The sequence below is a fragment of the Rana temporaria genome, chromosome 1 (genome assembly GCF_905171775.1).
Source record: "Rana temporaria chromosome 1, aRanTem1.1, whole genome shotgun sequence".
NCBI classification, from domain to species: Eukaryota; Metazoa; Chordata; class Amphibia; order Anura; family Ranidae; genus Rana; species Rana temporaria.
The window spans coordinates 47,120,013-47,143,029 of NC_053489.1; the positions used below are offsets into that span (position 1 = coordinate 47,120,013).

Sequence of the window (23,017 nt, forward strand, 5' to 3'; positions counted from 1 at the left end):
GATACAATGTTTTACAATAAATCAATCAATCTACTCCAGATTTCTTCTGATGGGCTGTGTGGGACTCAACAAGTGATTTAGTTGCTCACTGTGGACACTAGCATTACTGACTTTATTATTTATACCAGGACTTTGATGGGCTTCTAGGGTATGTTTTTTCTGCTGTTCTTTTTTTTATATGGAATTCTGGAACTTGTAGTCCATTCTAGCTGTGTGTCTAATAGGAGTCTGCTCCCATTCCCCTGTCTTAGTGTCTGGCGTAGAAGGTGGGGGGCTTGGGTGCATGGCAGGAGAAAATGTCCTGAGGATTATGGTGGCCATTATAGATTTGCTGTATACATGTGCTGGGATAAATACTTGGCACAGGACAAGCCATTACTGGCCACATCAGACCTCATGGGGAGAGCCCCAATGCCCTTTTAAGCCCTTTTCACAGTTAACACCGTTGGTCGCACCCACTGTTCGCCATGGCACGATATGAGTGCCACATTACTACTTCCCTGGGGCACACAGAGGTGTCCCAGGTATTTTACAGTCCCATAATACATACTACAAAAAAAGGCTAGTGTGTGTTCGGGTTTGGCTCGACGAAAAAGTGGCAACCCTAGATACAAGAGGAGGAGAAGGAGAGCGCTGCAGCCTCAGCTCAAAGCGGAGCCAGGGCAGCGTTTGTGGTGAGTCTGAAGTGATGATGGGGCACAGTAAGGCTGCACTGATGGGGCACAGTAAGGCTGCACTGATGGGGCACAGTAAGGCTGCACTGATGGGGCACAGTAAGGCTGCACTGATGGGTACTGATATGCTTTATGTTACTTTTGTTAATATTTATTTTTGGAACGTAATTCTGTTTAAAATATTCAACAGTGTAATTTCATGAGATAATTTACAAGGTTGTGTTTAGGGGCGGACTTAGGGGTGTGGCAGGGGAGGTGTTGGTTGGGGAAACTGGTGGCGAGTAACTCTTAAGGCCTGGCTAGTGGCTCACGACTTGAAATTTTAAGCCCTGATTATATTATAATATATATATATATATATATATATATATATATATATATATATAACCTAACCCTGCTTTAAACTTCTCCACAACTTTATCCCTGACCTGTCTGGTGTGTTCCTTGGCCTTCCTGATGCCGTTTGATCACTAAAGTTCTCCAACAAACCTCCGAGGGCTTCACAGAACAGCTGTATTTATACCGAGATAGGTGGACTCCATTTAATAATTGGGTGACTTCTGAAGGCAATTGGTTCCACTAGATTGTAGTCAGGGGGTATCAGAGTAAAGGGGGCGGAATACAAATGCATGTCACATTTTTCACATTTGTAAAAAAAAAAAAAAAAAAAGGGGAAAACCATTTATAATTTTCCTTCCACTTCACAATTATGTGCCACTTTGTGTTAGCCAATCACATAAAATACATGTACAATTTTGGTTGCAACATGGCAAAATGTGGAAAATTTCAAGGGGGCTGAATACTTTTTTTTTTTTTTTTTGTCACTGTAACGCAACAGATTCTAATGAGAGAGTGTGCGCAGATACATACGTATCCTTTGGGAATATCCGCATCTTCATTGTTCCCGGGATCATTCTCCAAGTGCTGTTTAATTTTTTCTTCTAAACCAGCAGCATCTGCACCTTGGTACTGATCAATTTTTACTTTATTTCGGAAGAATAAAAACGTGGGGGTTGCCGATATATTGTTGGCTGCGGCTGTTGCCTAAGGCAAAACAAAACAAAAAAAAAAAAAAAAAAAAAATCAATCAGAGAAAGTTAATTCATAACACTGACATCACACAATTACTTTGCCGACATTCAAGAAAATCGGGGCAACAGTTTGAGAAGAATATCGACTTTGGGTAAAATCTTCTAATCCAGATGAATGTGTTGGCTGGTAAAAAAAAAAAAAAAATTATATTTAGAAACAATGTTACTCTGTTTATGTAGAGAGTTTAAAACTAATCCACCTAGCAAAGAATATCTAAATCCATGTCAACATTATTTAAAAATAGCGTCAGTGGCCACCATAATGTCGCAGTCACGATAACATTTTTTTTTTTATATATAGATATATAGATGATTGCCGCCATTACTAGTTAAAGCAGGGTTCCAACCACACAGGCGATTTTTTAAATGTATGTGCTTTCATTATTCACTTATATATATACTTCACTTTCTATTTGTAAATCCCGCGCCACTCCGCAGTGTTTTTCTGAAAAAATACATTTAAAATTTCCTTTCCGAAAATTCTCATTTTGCTTGTGGGCATTGTGAAGCCCACAAGCACTTACTTCCTGGAACTCCTTGACGCTTATTGATAATGGACCGCTCGTCCTGCCCCATTCGGGCGCATGCGCATTGTAATACCAGCGCTGCGCCGTCCAGCCCTCGGGTTGCCATCACAACAGGCGGCGGCGGAAGTGCATGCCGTTGTGATGACAAACGAAGAAGCTATTGATTGAATGAATGACTTGTATAGCGCTACACATGCGAACTGAATCGCCTCTAGGTGCATTTTTATTAAGAAGGCTGCGTGTACTTCTGATAAAAACAAAAGGGCTTTGCCAATCTTGAAAATAGCACCGAAATCCTCACTGAATTGCGTCACTTCCGGTCTCGAAGTCCCGCGATTCTAACACTAGGGGAAGCGCACGGAATCCTGGGAAATGAGCGTGCCGAGGAGCCGAGGTCAGAATCCTAGGTGAATCCGAAGGCAGATTTCCTGAGACCGCATAGCAACAGGCATTTCCAGTTGAGTAAAAAAAAAAAAAAAATTTCTTTTTTTTTTAGGTCTAATGTGCACTATAATGGAAAAAAAACAAATAATTTTGATGGAAACTCCACTTTAAAAGAAAAAAAAAAAATGCCATAAATCTATGCCCTATTTTGTAGGCGCTATAACTTTTGCGCAAACCAATCAATATACGCTTATTGCGATTTTTTTTACCAAAAATATGTAGATGAATACACATCAGCCTAAACTGAGGAAAAAAACAAAAAATGTGTAATGTATTTTTTTGGGGATATTTATTATAACAAAACGTAACAAATATTGCTTATTTTTAAAATTGTTGCTCTATTTTTGTTTATTGCGCAAAAAAAGTAAAAACCGCAGAGGTGATCAAATACCACCAGAAGAAAGCTCCATTTGTGAAAAAATAAATAAATGGATGTCAATTTTGTTTGGGAGCCATGTCGCACGACTGCGCAGTTGTCAGTTAAGGCGACAAACTGCTGAATCGCAAAAAGTGGCCCGGTCATTTGGCAGCCAAGTCCTCCGGGGCTTAAGAGCCCACTGGCAGGCAGAAAGACCAGAGAATTGGGTGCAGAGAACTTTTTACTGCAATTGAACACCTAAGGGGAAAAAAAATAAAAATAAAAAAAAAATGTAATAAAACCACACACACGTAGTCAGAGGGAGCTTCCATTTGTTAAAGGCAGGGGTTTGACAAATTTGCTTGGAATCTAGGAGCCAGCTAAAAAAGTTAGGAGCCAGAAAACGCGCCCTGTCCCGACGAGCTCGCGTGCAGAAGCGAACACATACGTGAGCAGCGCCCGCATATGTAAACGGTGTTCAAACCACACATGTGAGGAACCCCCCGCGATCGTTCGAGCGAGAGCAATAATTCTAGCCCTAGACCTCCTCTGTAACTCAAAACATGCAACCTGTAGAATTTTTTAGACGTCGCCTATGGAGATTTTAAAGAGAAAAAGTTTGTCGCCATTCCACGAGCGGACGCATTTTTGAAGCGTCACATGTTGGGTATCAATTTACTCGGCGTAACATTATCTTTCACAATATAAAAAAAAAAAAAATTGGGCTAACTTTACTGTTGTCTTATTTTTTTTTATTTAAAAAAGTGTTTCTTTTCCTCAAAAAAAGTGCGCTTGTAAGACCGCTGCGCAAATACGGCGTGACAGGAAGTATTGCAACGATCGCCATTTTATTCTCTAGGGTGTTAGAATAAAAAAAAAAAAAAAAATTATATATATATATATATATATAAATATAATGTTTGGGGGGTTCTAATTAGAGGGATGGAGATGGCAGTGAAAATAGTAAAAAAATTACATATTACAATTGCTGTTTAACTTGTAATGCCCACGGCCAACACCAGATGGCGCCAGCTCACAGAAGGAAGAGCTTGGGACTTCACAAGGCCGCGGCCTCAATTACCGGCCGCGGCGGGGGAACACCGAGACAGAGGATCCTGTGCCTCCATGCACCCCCACCACGCGATCACAGCGTGACCGAGGCGGCCGGTAATTGAGCCCGTGGCTTTGTAGGCTGCGGCCACAATTACCAGCGGGTGCGGGGGCGCCAGGTCACAATTTCTTGTCGCAATTGCGACCTGGCGCCCGGATATTGTCGACCCCAGGTTAAAGGCCCAGTCAAACTTACTTGGCACTGATGTACGTCCACTTCCAGAAAGATGGCTTGTGGATACTTATTACTAAGCGATGTGAACGCTGGCGATATCCTCACACATGGCGCACACCTGTAATACATAAAATAAATAATCTCAGAATCCAGGCAGAATGAACGCCATTCACAGAAGCAGTGCTGGAGGCTAACGGCCCGTACACACGATCGTATATCTTTTTCGCTTAATAGTAGCAAGTAGAGATTAAATAGGTTATTAAAGTCACAAAAATTCTCGTACGTCAGAAAACAAAAAAACAAACAAATCGGAAGTGATGTCATACGTTGAAATGCATTTGTATTGTATTTTCGAACGACAACTGTACTGACTAAACGAAAATCGTACGAGAAATTTTTTGGTGCATGTCTGAAAATATCGGATGAACTGTCATGATCGGCTCTCGAAAGCTCTGTACTAACGATCCGATTATCGTACGATTCTTCCTCAGATGACATTCTTCATACGATATTGGGATCGTATGTACGGGCCAGAATGATGAGCGTGTGTTCCAACACCCCACCAGGAAGCCGGCGCTGCGCTAATCAGACAGCGAGACATTGTCTGCAGCTACAAACCGGAACAAGGTCTCCCTGCCTATGATTAGCGCAGCGCAGTGCCAACTTCCTGGCGGGCTCTGCACGTGGGGTGTTTGAATACGCCGGAGCTCATCCTTAGTGGAGACTCTCCTCTCTACCTTCACCTTACACTTGTGCTCTAGGTGTAATCTAAATCAAGACTGGCGACTCGCTTAATCCAATTAATATGCTCATTAAGGATTAGACTAAAAGCGGACAATCTTTAACCTGAGATGACGAGTAGCGGCGATCCACAGACCTGCGATGACCCGACACTTCTACTCACCTAACGCAGCAAAGTGACATTACACTGGGGTGGCCATGCACAGCTTCCAACACCAAACTGGAAATCATAGGATATCCAACATAAAGCGATACCTCGGATCACCAACAACTCTGTTCACCAACAACTCCGTTGGCAAACAGAGGAGTTTACAAAAATGTGCTTTAGTTCACGAACTCGAGCCACGGCCATCTTCCCTGCTGACACAGGGTACAATATTGAGAAGAAGAGAGTCTTAGGAGAACCCGTCCACTCAGATTGGGGGTTTCTGCCCCCTGACTACCACAAGGAATAGTGGGCAACGACAAGGCATGAATCTATGTACTGGAGATTGATGGGTTCAAGAGAGAGGGGGCGGCGCTCCTGCGCCCACTATGGACGCACCGCCACTGGTACTAAACCCGCTACTGCATGCCTACTACTGATCCAGATACTGCGCTCCTACTACTGATCCACATACTAATCCAGATACTGCGCTCCTACTACTGATCCTGCGCTTCTACTACTGATCCACGTACTAATCCAGATACTGCGCTCCTACTACCGATCCACGTACTAATCCTGATACTGCGCTTCTACTACTGATCCACGTACTAATCCAGATACTGCGCTCCTACTACTGATCCACGTACTAATCCTGATACTAATCCAGATACTGCGCTCCTACTACCGATCCACGTACTAATCCTGATACTGCGCTTCTACTACAGATCCACGTACTAATCCAGATACTGCGCTCCTACTACAGATCCACGTACTAATCCTGATACTGCGCTTCTACTACTGATCCACGTACTAATTCAGATACTGCGCTTCTACTACTGATCCACATACTAATCCAGATACTGCGCTCCTACTACTGATCCACATACTAATCCAGATACTGCGCTTCTACTACTGATCCACATACTAATCCAGATACTGCGCTCCTACTACTGATCCACGTACTAATCCAGATACTGCGCTTCTACTACTGATCCACATACTAATCCAGATACTGCGCTCCTACTACAGATCCACGTACTAATCCAGATACTGCGCTCCTACTACAGATCCACGTACTAATCCAGATACTGCGCTCCTACTACAGATCCACGTACTAATCCTGATACTGCGCTTCTACTACTGATCCACGTACTAATTCAGATACTGCGCTCCTACTACTGATCCACGTACTAATCCAGATACTGCGCTTCTACTACTGATCCACATACTAATCCTGATACTGCGCTCCTACTACTGATCCACGTACTAATCCAGATACTGCGCTTCTACTACTGATCCACATACTAATCCAGATACTGCGCTCCTACTACTGATCCACATACTAATCCAGATACTGCGCTCCTACTACTGATCCACATACTAATCCAGATACTGCGCTCCTACTACTGATCCACGTACTAATCCAGATACTGCGCTTATACTACTGATCCACGTACTAATCCTGATACTGCGCTTATACTACTGATCCACATACTGATCCACGTACTAATCCTGATACTGCGCTCCTACTACTGATCCACATACTAATCCAGATACTGCGCTTCTACTACTGATCCACGTACTAATCCAGATACTGCGCTCCTACTACTGATCCACATACTAATCCTGATACTGCGCTCCTACTACTGATCCACATACTAATCCTGATACTGCGCTCCTACTACTGATCCACGTACTAATCCAGATACTGCGCTTCTACTACTGATCCACGTACTAATCCAGATACTGCGCTCCTACTACTGATCCACATACTAATCCTGATACTGCGCTTCTACTACTGATCCACGTACTAATTCAGATACTGCGCTCCTACTACTGATCCACGTACTAATCCAGATACTGCGCTCCTACTACTGATCCACGTACTAATCCAGATACTGCGCTTCTACTACTGATCCACATACTAATCCTGATACTGCGCTCCTACTACTGATCCACGTACTAATCCAGATACTGCGCTTCTACTACTGATCCACATACTAATCCTGATACTGCGCTCCTACTACTGATCCACGTACTAATCCAGATACTGCGCTCCTACTACTGATCCACATACTAATCCAGATACTGCGCTCCTACTACTGATCCACATACTAATCCAGATACTGCGCTCCTACTACTGATCCACGTACTAATCCAGATACTGCGCTTATACTACTGATCCACGTACTAATCCTGATACTGCGCTTATACTACTGATCCACATACTGATCCACGTACTAATCCTGATACTGCGCTCCTACTACTGATCCACATACTAATCCAGATACTGCGCTTCTACTACTGATCCACATACTAATCCTGATACTGCGCTCCTACTACTGATCCACGTACTAATCCAGATACTGCGCTTCTACTACTGATCCACGTACTAATCCAGATACTGCGCTCCTACTACTGATCCACATACTAATCCTGATACTGCGCTCCTACTACTGATCCACATACTAATCCTGATACTGCGCTCCTACTACTGATCCACGTACTAATCCAGATACTGCGCTCCTACTACTGATCCACATACTAATCCTGATACTGCGCTCCTACTACTGATCCACGTACTAATCCTGATACTGCGCTCCTACTACTGATCCACGTACTAATCCAGATACTGCGCTCCTACTACTGATCCACGTACTAATCCAGATACTGCGCTCCTACTACTGATCCACGTACTAATCCAGATACTGCGCTCCTACTACTGATCCACGTACTAATCCAGATACTGCGCTTCTACTACTGATCCACATACTAATCCAGATACTGCGCTCCTACTACTGATCCACGTAATAATCCGGATTAGTACGTGGATCAGTAGTAGGAGCGCAGTATCTGGATTAGTACGTGGATCTGTAATAGGAGCGCAGTATCAGGATTAGTACGTGGATCAGTAGTAGGAGCGCAGTATCAGGATTAGTACGTGGATCTGTAGTAGGAGCGCAGTATCTGGATTAGTACGTGGATCTGTAATAGGAGCGCAGTATCAGGATTAGTACGTGGATCTGTAATAGGAGCGCAGTATCAGGATTAGTACGTGGATCAGTAGTAGGAGCGCAGTATCAGGATTAGTACGTGGATCTGTAGTAGGAGCGCAGTATCTGGATTAGTACGTGGATCAGTAGTAGGAGCGCAGTAATCCAGATACTGCGCTCCTACTACAGATCCACGTACTAATCCAGATACTGCGCTTCTACTACTGATCCAGATACTGCGCTCCTACAACTAATCCACGTACTAAGCCCGATCTCTGTACATAGACTGCACTGTCCACAGCCATTATAGATCAGTAGTGGGAGTGCAGTGTGAGGGTGGGCTACCTACAGAGATCAGTAGTTGTGAGTACATTATTAGGCTCTTTAAACAGAACAACAGCATGAGTACAGACTGGTAATATGAATACAGATGACATCAGACTGGTAATATGAATACAGGCAGGCCAATAACATGAATACAGATATCAGGCCGCCAATATGAATATAGATGACATTAAACCGGTAATATGAACACAGATAACATTAGACCGGTAGCATGAATACAGACAGGCCACTAATATGAATACAGAAAGGACACGGGGCAGGTAATATGAATACAGAGGACATCGGGCCGGTAGCATGAATACAGACAGGCGGTGCCCCTCACCCTCTCATGGTAAACTTGACCACACTCAGCCTGGAACCGGCGGCGCTGAGCTCGGGTTGGAACTCTCCGTCTCCTCCGATCACTTTCACTCCCACCATGTTGCCGGTTGCCGTACTCCTCTCCTGCCGCGTCACGCTGGGCCCTGCTCTCCTCTCCGCCCACAACGACAACGGGCCATGTGACCCGGAAACGCTCTCGCCGCCATCTTCCTTCCTGGCAAAGCACATGTTGTCCCAGAAGTGACATGCGCCTTATAACGATGGCTGGTCCCCTTCTGATGATAAGCTACACTTACTGTGAGGAGTTGGCGTTATGATGTTGGGTTTTTTATTACTAGTAGTGGCGGCCTCATTCAAAGAGCACCTGTTGTCACTAAGTAAAAGGCTATTTTTCTTAGGAAATTGGTATAAATGGAGAAATATCTTACTATAAACACATTCTAAATTTTTATCCAAAATGTGATACAGTTCACACTTTTTTTCTCTTATAATTGCATGGATAGCTTTTTTGACAAATCAAGAGCCAGGAATGGTGGAGAGCTTCACTGACCAATCAGGAATGGCGCCTTGTATAGACGATAGCTTCACCAACCAACCAAAAGTCAGCAAATGTAGCCCTATGTATGGTGGGTGGCTTCACTGAACAACCAAGAGTCACGCATGGTGAGGCCATGTAGGGTGGGTGGCTTCACTGACCAATCAAGAGTCACGTGTGGTGGGGCCATGTAGGGTGGGTGGCTTCACTGACCAATCAGAAGTCGGGAATTGTGGCTCCATACAGAGTGGATAGCCTTACTTACCAATGAGGAATGGCATCCTGTATGGTGGATAGCTCTGCTGACCAATTAGGCGGCTCTGACGATACAGCAGCATGGAGGTCTCAGAATCTGGTGACAAGTGAGCAGCATCTCTGGTGGCAAGTGAGCACTGCATCTCTGGTGGCAAGTATGCTGCATCTCTGGTGGCAAGTGAGCACTGCATCTCTGGTGGCAAGTATGCTGCATCTCTGGTGGCAGATGAGCACTGCATCTCTGGTGGCAAGTATGCTGCATCTCTGGTGGCAGATGAGCACTGCATCTCTGGTGGCAGATGAGCACTGCATCTCTGGTGACAAGCATGCTGCATCTCTGGTGGCAGATGAGCACTGCATCTCTGGTGACAAGTATGCTGCATCTCTGATGGCAGATGAGCACTGCATCTCTGGTGACAAGTATGCTGCATCTCTGGTGGCAGATGAGCACTGCATCTCTGGTGGCAAGTATGCTGCATCTCTGGTGGCAAGTGAGCACTGCATCTCTGGTGGCAGATGAGCACTGCATCTCTGGTGACAAGTATGCTGCATCTCTGATGGCAGATGAGCACTGCATCTCTGGTGACAAGTATGCTGCATCTCTGGTGGCAGATGAGCACTGCATCTCTGGTGGCAAGTATGCTGCATCTCTGGTGGCAAGTGAGCACTGCATCTCTGGTGGCAGATGAGCACTGCATCTCTGGTGACAAGTATGCTGCATCTCTGGTGGCAGATGAGCACTGCCTCTCTGGTGACAAGTATGCTGCATCTCTGATGCCCTGCCCACCAATTGTAATAACACTCCGCCTACAGACAAAAAACTGCCCCTATAAACTTTTTGACAATGTTGGCAACTATGCTCTACATTAGGGTGACCAGACATCCCCGGTTTCCGGGGACAGTCCCCGGATTGAGGACACTGTCCTCAGACCAAGTATGTCCCCGGATTGAATTTGAACAGGGGCTGGGGCAATTTCAAAGACAGTCAGTGCAGAATTAAAAAAAAAGTTTTTCCATTACCTGTGCCCCTTTCTGATGATCATGTGCTGGTCGGAGCGGAGGGAATATTTCTTCAGTTCCGGGTGCATGCCCATTCAGCTTCACTCGCATGTTATTCTGCCTTGGCTCAAGTCACGGCCAGCCGCGTGCCTGCTTATCTCCTTGCCCTCCCCGGTGGAGCGATCTTCCTCCGCTCCTCACCCAGTAGTAGCCGGGGCCCGGAGAGTAAGACTTGACAGGCGGGTGGCGGCTGTGACAGGCAGAGAGTCGCTGTTTGCCACCATTACTAGTAAAAAAAAAATATGTCCCCGGATTTCATTTTAAAAATCTACATCTCCACACATACACATTACCTGGGCAGCACACGGATACCTTTGTTCTACAATACATTCTAAATTTTAGCCTGAAATCTCAACATTAAGGATGAGCTCTGGCGTGTTCGCATGCTTCACGTGCAGAGCCCGCCAGGAAGTGTGCACGGCGCTGCGCTAATCACAGCCAGGGAGACATTTCCCGATCTCTGTGTCTCCCTGGCTGTGATTAGCGCAGCGCCGTGCACACTTCCTGGCGGGTTCTGCACGTGTAGCATGCGAACACGCCAGAGCTCATCCTTACTCAACATATATACACTTTGCTCCCTGCAAAATATAACAGACATACCTGACCAGGTAAGTAAGGTTCAGCCCTATACTTGTATATAGCTTTTCTAATACAATAAGTCCCATGTCATCATTTTATTCTCTAGCATTAGTCTTTACCGACAATTCCAGTCTTACAAAAAAAATACTTATTATTTACTTTGATTTAATTGAGCTGAAATTGTATTTGCCAGTAACCAAGATGGCAGCTTTTTCCTATCCTAAGCAATGACTAGCCATTAATCGGCGGGCGCCTTTTTATGACTTCATATCCAACTACCACGACGTCAGACGTCTGTGAATTCTAACCAACGAAACGCTTGACATTGACAGGAAGACGAAGGCGTCAAGAAAACACGCCCAATGGTTGTTCTTTCGGCTTCCGGGATTTTTTTTTTTTTGTGTGCGATAAACTTTATTGACACGTGCTTGTTTGTTATCACCAGCTGGGTTCTCAGTGCCCGGAAGCTGGTTCATGTGACTGTCTATCCTGCCCTGGTTTCTTGAAAGAACGACAGATGCCGTAAAGTGGCGCGCTGTAGCCATAGGAACAGTCAGCTGGTGTGCTGGGAGATTAAGGGGGGTCGGTGAGGAGCAAGAGGAGAGAGGTTCATACCGAGGGGGAGAGGAGTGCAGGAGGTGAGTGTTCTCATATTTGGGGATGGGGGTCATCGGTGTGTAAAGAGAACCTGTCATGGTGGGAGCTTTACAGATCATGGAGAGGTGGCATTGACCTAAAGAGAACCTGTCATCAGAAAACCATACCTAGGACACCATGCATGGTCACTGGTGTGTGTGGAATGATGAGATTTGGAGTCTCTGTTATTATTTGGCGCTGTGCATTGGGGTCACCACCTGGCAGATACATACTTTTCTGGTGTTTATATATCATGTGTTATACTAATGTACACAGAACCATCCAAACCAGAGGAGCTTGCAATCTAATATTTCAGCTTACCCCACAGGACTGCTTTTGTCAGATTCCCAATTAAGTAGCTCCATTTCTATTGGCAGCTGCTTTCCTTGCCACCTCTTGTTTGTTCCCCTCGGCCTCCACGAGAGCGGCTCTTTGCAAAAATGGCGACGGAGACCATATCGCCAGTGCCGACCCCGGACCTCTAACAGCGGCTTTGACGATATAGCAGCAGGTCTCAGAATCTGGTGGCAAATGAGTGCTGCATCTCTGGTGACGAACTGCACCTCTGGCAAGTGAGTTCTCCATCTCTGGTGACAGGCTGCATCTCTGGTGGCAAGCGAGTGCTGCATCTCTGGTGGCAAGCGAGTGCTGCATCTCTGGTGACAAGCTGCACCTCTGGCAAGTGAGTTCTGCATCTCTGGTGGCAAGCGAGTGCTGCATCTCTGGTGACGTGCTGCATCTCTGGCAAGTGAGTGCTGCATCTCTGGTGACAGGCTGCACCTCTGGCAAGTGAGTTCTGCATCTCTGGTGACAGTTGGCATCTCTGGTGACAGGCTGCATCTCTGGTGGCAAGTGAGTGCTGCATCTCTGGTGACAAGCTGCACCTCTGGCAAGTGAGTTCTGCATCTCTGGTGGCAAGCGAGTGCTACATCTCTGGTGAGAGGCTGCATCTCTGGTGGCAAGTGAGTTCTGCATCTCTGGTGACAAGCTGCATCTCTGGTGGCAAGCGAGTGCTGCATCTCTGGTGGCAAGCGAGTGCTGCATCTCTGGTGAGAGGCTGCATCCCTGATGGCAAGCGAGTGCTGCATCTCTGGTGACGGGCTGCATCTCTGGTGGCAAGCAAGTGCTGCATCTCTGGTGGCAAGCGAGTGCTGCATCTCTGGTGACAAGCTGCACCTCTGGTGGCAAGTGAGTGCTACTTCTCTGGTGACAGGCTGCATCTCTGGTGGCAAGCGAGTGCTGCATCTCTGGTGAAAAGCTGCACCTCTGGCAAGTGAGTACTGCATCTCTGGTGACCGGCTGCATCTCTAATGGCAAGCGAGTGCTACTTCTCTGGTGGAGTGCCGCATCTCTGGTGGCAAGTGAGTGCTGCATCTCTGTGACAAGCTGCATCACATTTTTGTAAAAATTGTATTATATCTTTTTATGTGACAACACTGAAGTGACACTTTGCTACAATGTAAAGTAGTGAGTCTACAGCTTGTATAACAGTGTAAATGTGCTGTCTCCTCAAAATAACTCAACACACAGCCATTAATGTCTAAACCACTGGCAACAAAAGTGAGTACACCCCTAAGTGAAAATGTCCAAATTGGGCCCAATTAGCCATTTCCATCCCTGGTGTCATGTGACTTGTTAGTGTCACAAGGTCTCAGGTGTGAATGGGAAGCAGGTGTGTTACATTTGTTATTATCGCTCTCACTCTCTCATACTGGTCACTGGAAGTTCAACATGGCACCTCATAGCAAAGAACTCTGAGGATCTGAAAAAAATAATTGTTGCTATACATAAAGATGGCCTAGGCTATAAGAAGATTGCCAAGGCCCTGAAACTGGGGTGCAGCACGGTGGCCAAGACCATACAGCGGATTAACAGAACAGGTTCCACTCAGAAAAGGCCTTGCCATGGTCGACCAAAGAGGTTGAGTGCAGGTGATCAGCATCATATCCAGAGGTTGTCTTTGGGAAATAGACGTATGAATGCTGCCAGCATTGCTGTAGAGCAGGGGTGCCCAACCAGTGGCCCATGGAGCCCTCTGATGTGGCCAACGATCTCCTGCTCTGGGATGGAAAACAATAGAATACTGTTATTAAAGGTAAGTTTATTACAAAAATCACAGTGTGTATATATGGGCATATCTGTTCTGCAGTGGTTACTGGGCTGCTTTCAAACTGAGCCACAGGTGCAGAGAAGTGCACCTGCGGGTTACCTGCACTAAGCCATAGACTTCTGTTATTACCTGCGAGTTTGGTGTGCTGAGAGTAGAGTCGGCTCCATAGAGCCGAGAGGGCTGCCATCCACCTGCGACCGCTTACCAAGTCGCTTAAGTGGCCCTTGCTCTTCAAAAGGTTGGGCATCCCTGCTGTAGAGGTTGAAGGGGTGGGGGGTCAGCCTGTCAGTGCTCAGACCATATGCTGCACACTGCATCAAATTGGTCTGCATTTCTGTCATCCCAGAAGGAAGCCTCTTCTAAAGATGATGCACAAGAAAGCCCACAAACAGTTTGCTGAAGACAAGCAGACTAAGGACGTGGTTTACTGGAACTATGTTCTGTGGTGTGATGAGACCAAGATAAACTTATTAGGGGCTGCATGAGTGCTGCCGGCACTGGGGAGCTACAATTCATTGAGGGAACCATGAATGCCAACATGTACTGTGACATACTGAAGCAGAGCATGATCCCCTCCCTTCAGCGACTGGGCCGCAGGGCATTATTCCAACATAACGACCCCAAACACACCTCCAAGACGACCACTGCCTTGCTAATGAAGCTGAGGGTAAAAGTGATGGACTGGCCAAGCATGTCTCCAGACCTAAACCCTATTGAGCATCTGTGGGACATCCTCAAATGGAAGGTGGAGGAGCGCAAGGTCTCTAACATCCACCATCTCCGTGATGTTGTCATGTAGGAGTGGAAGAGGACTCCAGTGGCAACCTGTGAAGCTCTGGTGAACTCCATGCCCTAGAGCAGGGCTTGACAAATTTGCTTGAAATCTAGGAGCCAGATTAACCACTAGCCGACCAGCCACCGTCATTATACGGCGGCAGGTCGGCTCTCCTGGGCGAAAGCCCGTAGCTATACGTCCTATCGTATAGCCGCCACTAGGGGGCGCGTGCGCGCGCCCCCCGCTCGCCCCCGACTCCCGTGCGTGTGCCCGGCGGGCGCGATCGCCGCCGGGCACACGCGATCGCTCGTTACAGAGCGGGGACCGGGAGCTGTGTGTGTAAACACACAGCTCTCGGTCCTCTCAGCAGGGGAAATGCTGATTTTCTGTTCATACACTGTATGAACAGAAAATCAGTGTTTCCCCTAGTGAGGCCACCCCCCCCCCCCCCACAGTAAGAACACACCCAGGCATACTTAACCCCTTCCCCGCCCCCTAGTGTTAACCCCTTCACTGCCAGTGGCATTTTTATAGTAATCTAATGCATTTTTATAGCACTGATCGCTATAAAAATGCCAATGGTCCCAAAAATTTGTCCGAAGTGTCCGCCATAATGTCGCAGTAACGAAAAAAAATCGCTGATCGCCGCCATTACTAGTAAAAAAAATATATTAATAAAAATGCCATAAAAATACCCCCTATTTTGTAAACGCTATAACTTTTGCGCAAACCAATCAATAAACGCTTATTGCGATTTTTTTTACGGAAAATATGTAGAAGAATACGTATCGGCCTAAACTAAGGAAAAAAAAATTTTTTTTATATATTTTTGGGGGATATTTATTACAGCAAAATGTAAAAAATATTGTCGCTCTATTTTTGTTTATGGCGCAAAAAATAAAAACCGCAGAGGTGATCAAATACCACCAAAAGAAAGCTCTATTTGTGGGAAAAAAAGGACACCAATTTTGTTTGGGAGCCACGTCGCACGACCGCGCAATTGTCAGTTAAAGCGTCGCAGTCCCGAATAGCAAAAAGTGCTCTGGTCTTTGACCAGCAATATGGTCCGGGGGGCAAGTAGTTAAAAAGTGTAGCGCTACCCCCTCAGGAGCGGCTGGTTAGATTTGGGATTGGCGCATTAAGTTACCTCTGTGTGATGTCTAGGGGTGAAGGTAGTGAGTAGAGCAGAAACTGAATGCCCAATCAGCGGATAAGGTTTTCTGAATGCTTTTATTTCTTGGCCCAACACGACCAACATCAACTTGAGGTAGATAGGAAAAGGTTGATGAAGTAAGGAAACTCTGCGGTATCAGGCTTGGATAGAGAAACAAAATTCCTGCTGTTCTGTAGTTGCATCAAACATCGCCACTCCAGCCAGAGTGGGTGAAGTGCCCCTGGACAGACCCCTGCCACAGGCCTGGCAGCCGGAGCGTCACTTTAAGGTTGCTGGGAGGAACAGGCCTCTGCTACAGGCCTGGCTCTAGTGAGACCTCTGCCACAGGCCTAGAACTTGGATGAGCTAAATGATTGAGCAAATCCTCCCAGTAATTAGCGTGGGGGTCACCGGTTGACAGTAGAAGTGTACCTGTCAATGTTCCGGTCACCAGATCCCCGATGGTTCGTTCAAGCCCTTTTGGATAACCTGCCTCCGGGTTTCCTCAAGCAGATCCCCCACCGAATGGCATACAGCCTGGGATCTTCTCAATAGAAGGGGGACCCAGTCAGTCACTGGTACCCCTCTGTGGCATCAGTTGCTCCAGGCCAGAAGGGCCCACAGTCAGGAACTCCGCGTAGCGCTTGACCCCAGGCCAGGTAGGCCATAGTGGCGGGGCCCGCGATGTGCGCACACCCTAAAGGTGGGTGCCGCACCTGGAACCCACGAAGAACCAAGAACAATGGCCTCCGCCACAGAAATACTCCACCCCAGCATGCCCTGCAAGGTAAAACTCCCCTAATTGGCTGCTGAGAAGAAGCGGCTCCGCCAGGACCTCTCTGGTGCCACCTGCCGCCCAGGGATGGTACCGCATCCTTAGAATGCAGTCTGACCCACAGAATAATCCAGATTTGGCGACAGCCAAATTTAACATAATCAAGAATGAGAGCAACTTACCTCTCTCATTCTCCCACTAACTTTAGCGTAGTGCCCTTACTAAAAGTAAAGGGGGCGCTACAAAAGTTAGGAGCCAGGAAGCGAACGCATATGTGACAGGCTGCATCTCTGCAATTGCGACCTGGCATGCGGGTTTGTCGAGCCTTGCCCAAGAGGGTTAAGGCAGTGCTGGAAAATAATGGTGGCCACACAAAATATTGACAATTTTGTCCCAATTTCGACATTTTTACTTAGGGGTGTACACACTTTTGTTACCAGTGATTTAGACATTAATGGCTGTGTGTGGAGTTATTTTGAGGCGACAGCAAATGTACACTGTTATACAAGCTGTACACTCACTACTTTACATTGTAGCAAAGTGTCATTTCTTCAGTGTGGTCACATTAAAAGATAGAATAAAATATTTACAAAAATGTGAGGGGTGTATTCGCTTTTGTGAGATACTGTGTGTGTGTGTGTTACGTGCATACATGCATACATACATACATACATATACATTTTTCAATCAGTTTTTATTAGGATTATAGGTAACCGATCCAAAAAGGGAAAAAAGCAAACCAGGTTGGGAAGGGAAGGAAGATCAATATCAAAAATGCATAAGAAAACATTGTATAAAATTTTATTTTTTAAACGTTTAATTCTCTTAGCCTGAACCTTAAAACATAAAAAAACAGAGGAAAATATGCTGCAAATCGCTGTTTCTAAAGCTGCGTTTTTAATGGAAAAGCGTAAGGCTCATAACTTAGTCTTGGTGTTTATATGAGTTTTTGCCGGTTCAGTTCAGAAGTTCACCATTTTATCACCTTGTGTCGTCATGTTTGTTTTAATTTACAATATTGTGTGCAGTTGAGTTTGAGTGTTTTGGTTTGTGATAACAGCGGAGTCCTCCCTGTGTGTTGGCTGCACAGTATGTGGGAAAACTTCCACTGACCACGAAGAGCAAATGTAGTACAGTACAGCCTGTATTTTCTAAAGCAGCCTTAATTTAGTCGACTATAAGGCCTTGTATACACGATCGGACAAAACCGTTGAAAACGGACTGAAGTTCAGTTTCATCGGTCCAAACCGATCGTGTGTGGGCCCCATCGGTCAGTTGTCCTTCGGTCCAAAAAAGAGAACTTGCTTTAAAATTTAACCAAAATCCACGCATGCTCAGACTAAATGAGGGGACGGGAGCACTCGTTCTTGTAAAACTAGTGTTCGTTATGGAAATAGCACATTCATCGCGCTGTAACAGACAGAAAAGCGCAAATCGTCTTTTACTAACACAAAATCAGCTAAAGCAGCCCCAAGGGTGGCGCCATCCGAATGGAACTTCCCCTTTATAGTGCCGTCGTATGTGGTTTACGTGTCCGCGTTCTGACACGATCGGTTTTTAAACTGATGGTGTGTAGGCACATCAGTCAACTTCATCGGTTAACAGATGAAAACGGTCTTTCGGACCATTCTCGTTGGATGGACTGATCGTGTGTACGCGGCCTAACATTTTCGTCTACTAAATTACTATTTTAGTCGACTAAAATAAGACTAAAACTAAAACAATTGAGATGACTAAAATACGACTAAAACTAAAATGGCATTTTTGTCAAAAGACTTAAATTTGATTAAAAGTAAAATGGAATTTTAGTTAAAACTAAGGACTCATGCCGTGTACACACGGTCGTTTTTTGTGATGAAATTTTGTTAATTTTTAGCATGAAAAAAAAAACGACGTTTTTCAAACTTCATTTTAAAAAACAACGTTGCCTACACACCATAGTTTTTTCAAAATGCTCTAGCAAAGCGCGGTTACGTTCAGCACATACGGCGGCACTCTGTTCCATTCAAGCTCGCGTCACAACTTGCTTCTGAGCATGCGCGGGTTTACAAATGTCGTTTTAAACGTTGTTTTAGCCTACACACTGTCATTTTTTATGACACAAAAAACAACGTTTTGAAAAACGACATAAAAAATTAAAGCATGCTCGAATTTTTTAACTATCACATTGTCTGATTTGGAAAGAATTTATTTGCAAACTATGGTGGAAAATACCATATTTATCGGTGTGTATAACACGCACCTTTTCCCCCTTAAAATCAGGGGAAAATTGTGTGTGCGTGTTATACGCCGATCCCTGCTGTCTGAGGGAAGAGGAGCGAGCGTCGCTGAATTACATAGAGCCGTGATCTGCTTCCTGTGTATCCAGCACTCCGTCGCACACAGCCACGCCTGCTAAAAAAATAATAAAAAGCATTCAAAAAAAATGCCAATCAGTGCCCACAAATGGGCACTGACTGGCAACCTGGCAAAATCAGTGCCACCCCAGTGTCCATCAGTGCCACCCCACAGTGCCCATCCATGCCCAGTGCCCACCTATCAGTGCCCATCTGTGCCACCCATAAGTATCCATCAGTGCCACCCATAAGTGCCGCCTATGAGTGCCCATCAGTGCCGCCTATGTGTGCCCATCAGTGCCGCCTATGTGTGCCCATCAGTGCCGCCTATGTGTGCCCATCAGTGCCGCCTATGTGTGCCCATCAGTGCCGCCTATGTGTGCCCATCAGTGCCGCATACCAGCGCGCCAATCAGTGCCGCATACCAGCGCCGCCAATCAGTGCCACCTCATCTGTGCCCGTCAGTACTACCTCATCGATGTCCATCAGTGCCATCTCATCGGTACCCATTAGTGTCGCCATATCAGTGCCCGTAATTTAAAGAAAAAACGTATTTACAAAAAAATTAACAGAAAAAAATAAACGTATTTTTTTTTCCAAATTTTCAGTCTTTTTTTTTTTTAGTTGTTGCGCAACAAAAAAAAAATCGCAGAGGTGATCAAATACCACCAAAAGAAAGCTCTATTTGTGGGGAAAAAAGGACGCCAATTTTGTTTGGGTACAGTGTAGCATGACCGCGCAATTGCCATTCAAAGTGCGACAGTGCTGAAAGCTGAAACTTGGCTTGGGCGGGAAGCTGCGTAAGTGCCTGGTATGGAAGTGGTTAAAGAGGTGTTCCAGCCGAAAAATTATTTTTGTTTTTTAAAGTCAGCAGCTACAAACACTGTAGCTTCTGACTTTTAATAAGGACACTTGCCTGTCCAGGGAGCCCACGATGTCGGTCCCCCGAGGCCGATCCGTCCATCAGATTGGGTGCCGGCGCTGCCATTCCAACTAAGGGAAACTGGCAGTGGAGCCTTGCAGCTTCACTGCCGGTTTCCTACTGCACATGCGCGAGTTGCGCAGCGCTTTGTGAATGGCCGTCTGTCTTTTGGGACACACGCAGGTCCCAGAAGGCAACAGGGGAGCTCGCCGCAGAAGGGAACGTGATATCGTTGCCCGGCTGGATCGGAAGTACACTCGGTACCTCCAAAAAAGTAAAAAATTAACTAAAAATTTTAATATCCAAAAACCTAGATTGTCTTTCATTTAACCATTTGCCGACCGCCCACCGTAGTTTTACGGCTGCAGCTCGGCTGCGCAAAATCACGTAATGTGATTTTGCATTGCGGCCACTAGGTACGCGCGTGCGCCCCACTGCTAGCCCCTGGTGCTGATGCGAGTGCCTGGTGGGCGCGATCACCGCCGGGCACCCGCGATCGCTCGTGACAGAGTGAGAACCGGGAGCTTTGTGTGTGTAAACACACAGCTCCCATGTTCTTTCAGGGGAGAAATGACTGATCGCATGTTCATACAATGTATGAACAGCGATCTATCATTTCCCCTAGTCAGTCCCATCCCCCTTCATTTAAAACACAATGAGGGAACATAATTAACCCCTTCCCTGCTAGTGACATTTTTACAATATTCATTGCATTTTTATAGCACTGATCGCTATAAAAATGCCAATGGTGCCAAAAATGTGTCAATAGTGTCCGCCATAAGGTCGCAGTACCGATAAAAATCTGATTGCTACCATTACTAGTAAAAAAAATAAAAAAATAAAAATTATTAAAAAAGCCATAAAACTATACCCTATTTTGTAGACGGTATAACTTTTGCGCAAACCAATCAATAAACGCTTATTGCGATTTATTTATTTTTTTCGAATAATATGTAGAATACGGATCGGCCTAAACTGAGGACATTTTTTTTTTTATTTTTTTTTTTTATAAATTTTTGGGGAATATTTTTATTATAACAAAAAGTTAAAAATATTATTTTTTTTTTTTTTCTTTTCAAAATAGTCACTCTATTTTTGTTTATAGCGCAAAATATAAAAAACGCAGAGGTCATCAAATGCCAACAAAAGGAAGCTCTATTTGTGGGAAAAAAAATTACAATTTTGTTTGGGAGCCAGGTCGCACGACCGCGCAATTGTCAGTTAAAGCGACGCAATGCCGAATCCCAAAAAAGTGGCCCGGTCATTGACCAGCAAAATGGTGCGGGGCTGAAGTGGTTAAGACCACCTCTCAAAAATAGGTGAAACTCCGCTTTTAAAGGAGTTGTAAATTAATTTTTTTTTCACCTTAATGCAATCTGCGCATTAAGGTGAAAAAAACATCTGATGTCGCCCCCCCCCCCCCCCCCCCCCGAGCCCCCGTTTTACTTACCTGACCGGTCGAAAGTTCCGCGTGGTCCCGAGATCCTCTTTGCGGCTCAGACTGACCTCTGATTGGGTAGAGCGGATGGATTGAGAGCAGCGCAGCCATTGGCTGGTGCTGCTGTCAATCGCATCCAGTGATGCGGCACGCCGAGGGGCGGGGCCGAGCGATACAGTGAGTGGCTGTGGTCGCTCGCTGTATCACGGGAGAGCACCTGCAATTACTCACCACCATATGAGACCTCTCGCATGACTGTGGTCAGTACTTGCATGGAGGACCAGAGACAGCCACAGAGGGACCCCAGAAGACGTGGATCGGGGCCACTCTGTGCAAAACGAAATGCATAACATGTTTGTTATTTTTAAAGGAAAACATTTTTTTCCTTTTTACAACCGCTTTAATTCACATGAACCTCCTTTAAAACAACATCCTTAAACTACAACCCCACCCACGAAATCTCAGACTCCTAGCTATTCGTTTTCAGGTTTAGACCACTTTCACACTGAGGCGCTTTTAAGTCGCTTTCACTCTAAAAACAGCGCCTAAAAAGCTCACGAAAACGTATTTCCATTTAAATCAATGAATGCTTTCATACTGGGGCAGTGTGCTGGCAGGGCTGTGAAAAACTCCCCTCTCCATTGAAATGAATGGAAAGCGCTTCAAAAGCACCTGAAAAGCTCTTCAAAAGCGCTCAGTGTTTTTACTGGCAGTTTAGAAGCGCCTCGGTGTGAAAGTGGCCTTACTTTTAATTTGTTTATACATTTTACCAGCTCCTTATTTGAAAGCAATATTCTACTTTAATTGGACTAGTTAGACTACGTCGTGTTTTTTTTTTTTTTTTTTTTTTTTTTTTTTTTTTAGCGATCTTGTTGCTTCCTTTTTAAATGAAGGGGCCCCTTAGGGATCGGAGCGTCTGTACGAGAATGTATTTCAGGGCGAATTTGTCTGTCTGATTAGAGGTGGAAGTGGTTTAATATCATAACATCACCCAGATGACTATTTGACTCTTTTAATATATCGATCAATACTTTGAAATGTTATCTGCAGCAGGCAGCATTTCAGTTCATCCTAATAGATTGAGTCCTGTTATGTATTATATGATCACAGCTACTGAGCAAGGAAATGGGCTGTGCTGATTTACATTTATTAAATGCAACTGCTTTTTTAACCCTCTGCATTTTTTTTTTTTATTCATATTTTAGCTACGTTTGGTCTATTGTTCAAATTTGTATTTATTTATTTTTTACTTGTTTTAGTGTTTTACACTCTAGATTTTTATTTTATTACTCCTGTGTACATGTTGCACGTTTTAATCTTCTATCCTAACACTGTGCAATGAAACGCCGCAGATGTTCCGTGCACTTGAGAAGAGAAAATCCCCTGGAGGCACTGTGATACCATCATGCTTCTCTTAGATTCTTTACAGTACTGGGAATTCACTTCATCCGTGAAAGACAAGCAAGCTGTGTTCATAAAGTAGCTGTGGCTGTTGAAGGGAGCACCAGGGCTGCATGGGT

At 45.3% G+C, this 23,017-nt stretch overlaps 2 protein-coding genes across 5 annotated transcripts in view; one reads left to right on the forward strand and one right to left on the reverse strand.

Annotated features, from left to right (window-relative positions):
- The window catches only part of TXNL1 (thioredoxin like 1), a 57,518-nt gene extending 48,394 nt beyond the window's left edge, over nt 1–9,124 (reverse strand). The window contains exons 1-3 of the mRNA XM_040337454.1: nt 8,926–9,124; nt 4,401–4,497; nt 1,545–1,718 (exon numbers count right to left, since the gene is read on the reverse strand). Of these exons, the coding sequence (XP_040193388.1) occupies nt 1,545–1,718; nt 4,401–4,497; nt 8,926–9,023 (369 nt within the window). The 5' untranslated portion in view covers nt 9,024–9,124. The remainder of the gene's footprint in view (nt 1–1,544; nt 1,719–4,400; nt 4,498–8,925) is intronic.
- Nucleotides 9,125–11,678: 2,554 nt separating this feature from the next.
- The window catches only part of WDR7 (WD repeat domain 7), a 583,445-nt gene continuing 572,106 nt past the window's right edge, over nt 11,679–23,017 (forward strand). Inside the window, exon 1 of one of the 4 annotated variants that reach the window (XM_040337465.1) lies at nt 11,679–11,990. The gene's annotated coding sequence lies outside the window, so the exon portion shown is untranslated. The remainder of the gene's footprint in view (nt 11,991–23,017) is intronic. The other 3 variants (XM_040337471.1, XM_040337480.1, XM_040337488.1) reach the window with 3 other exon arrangements.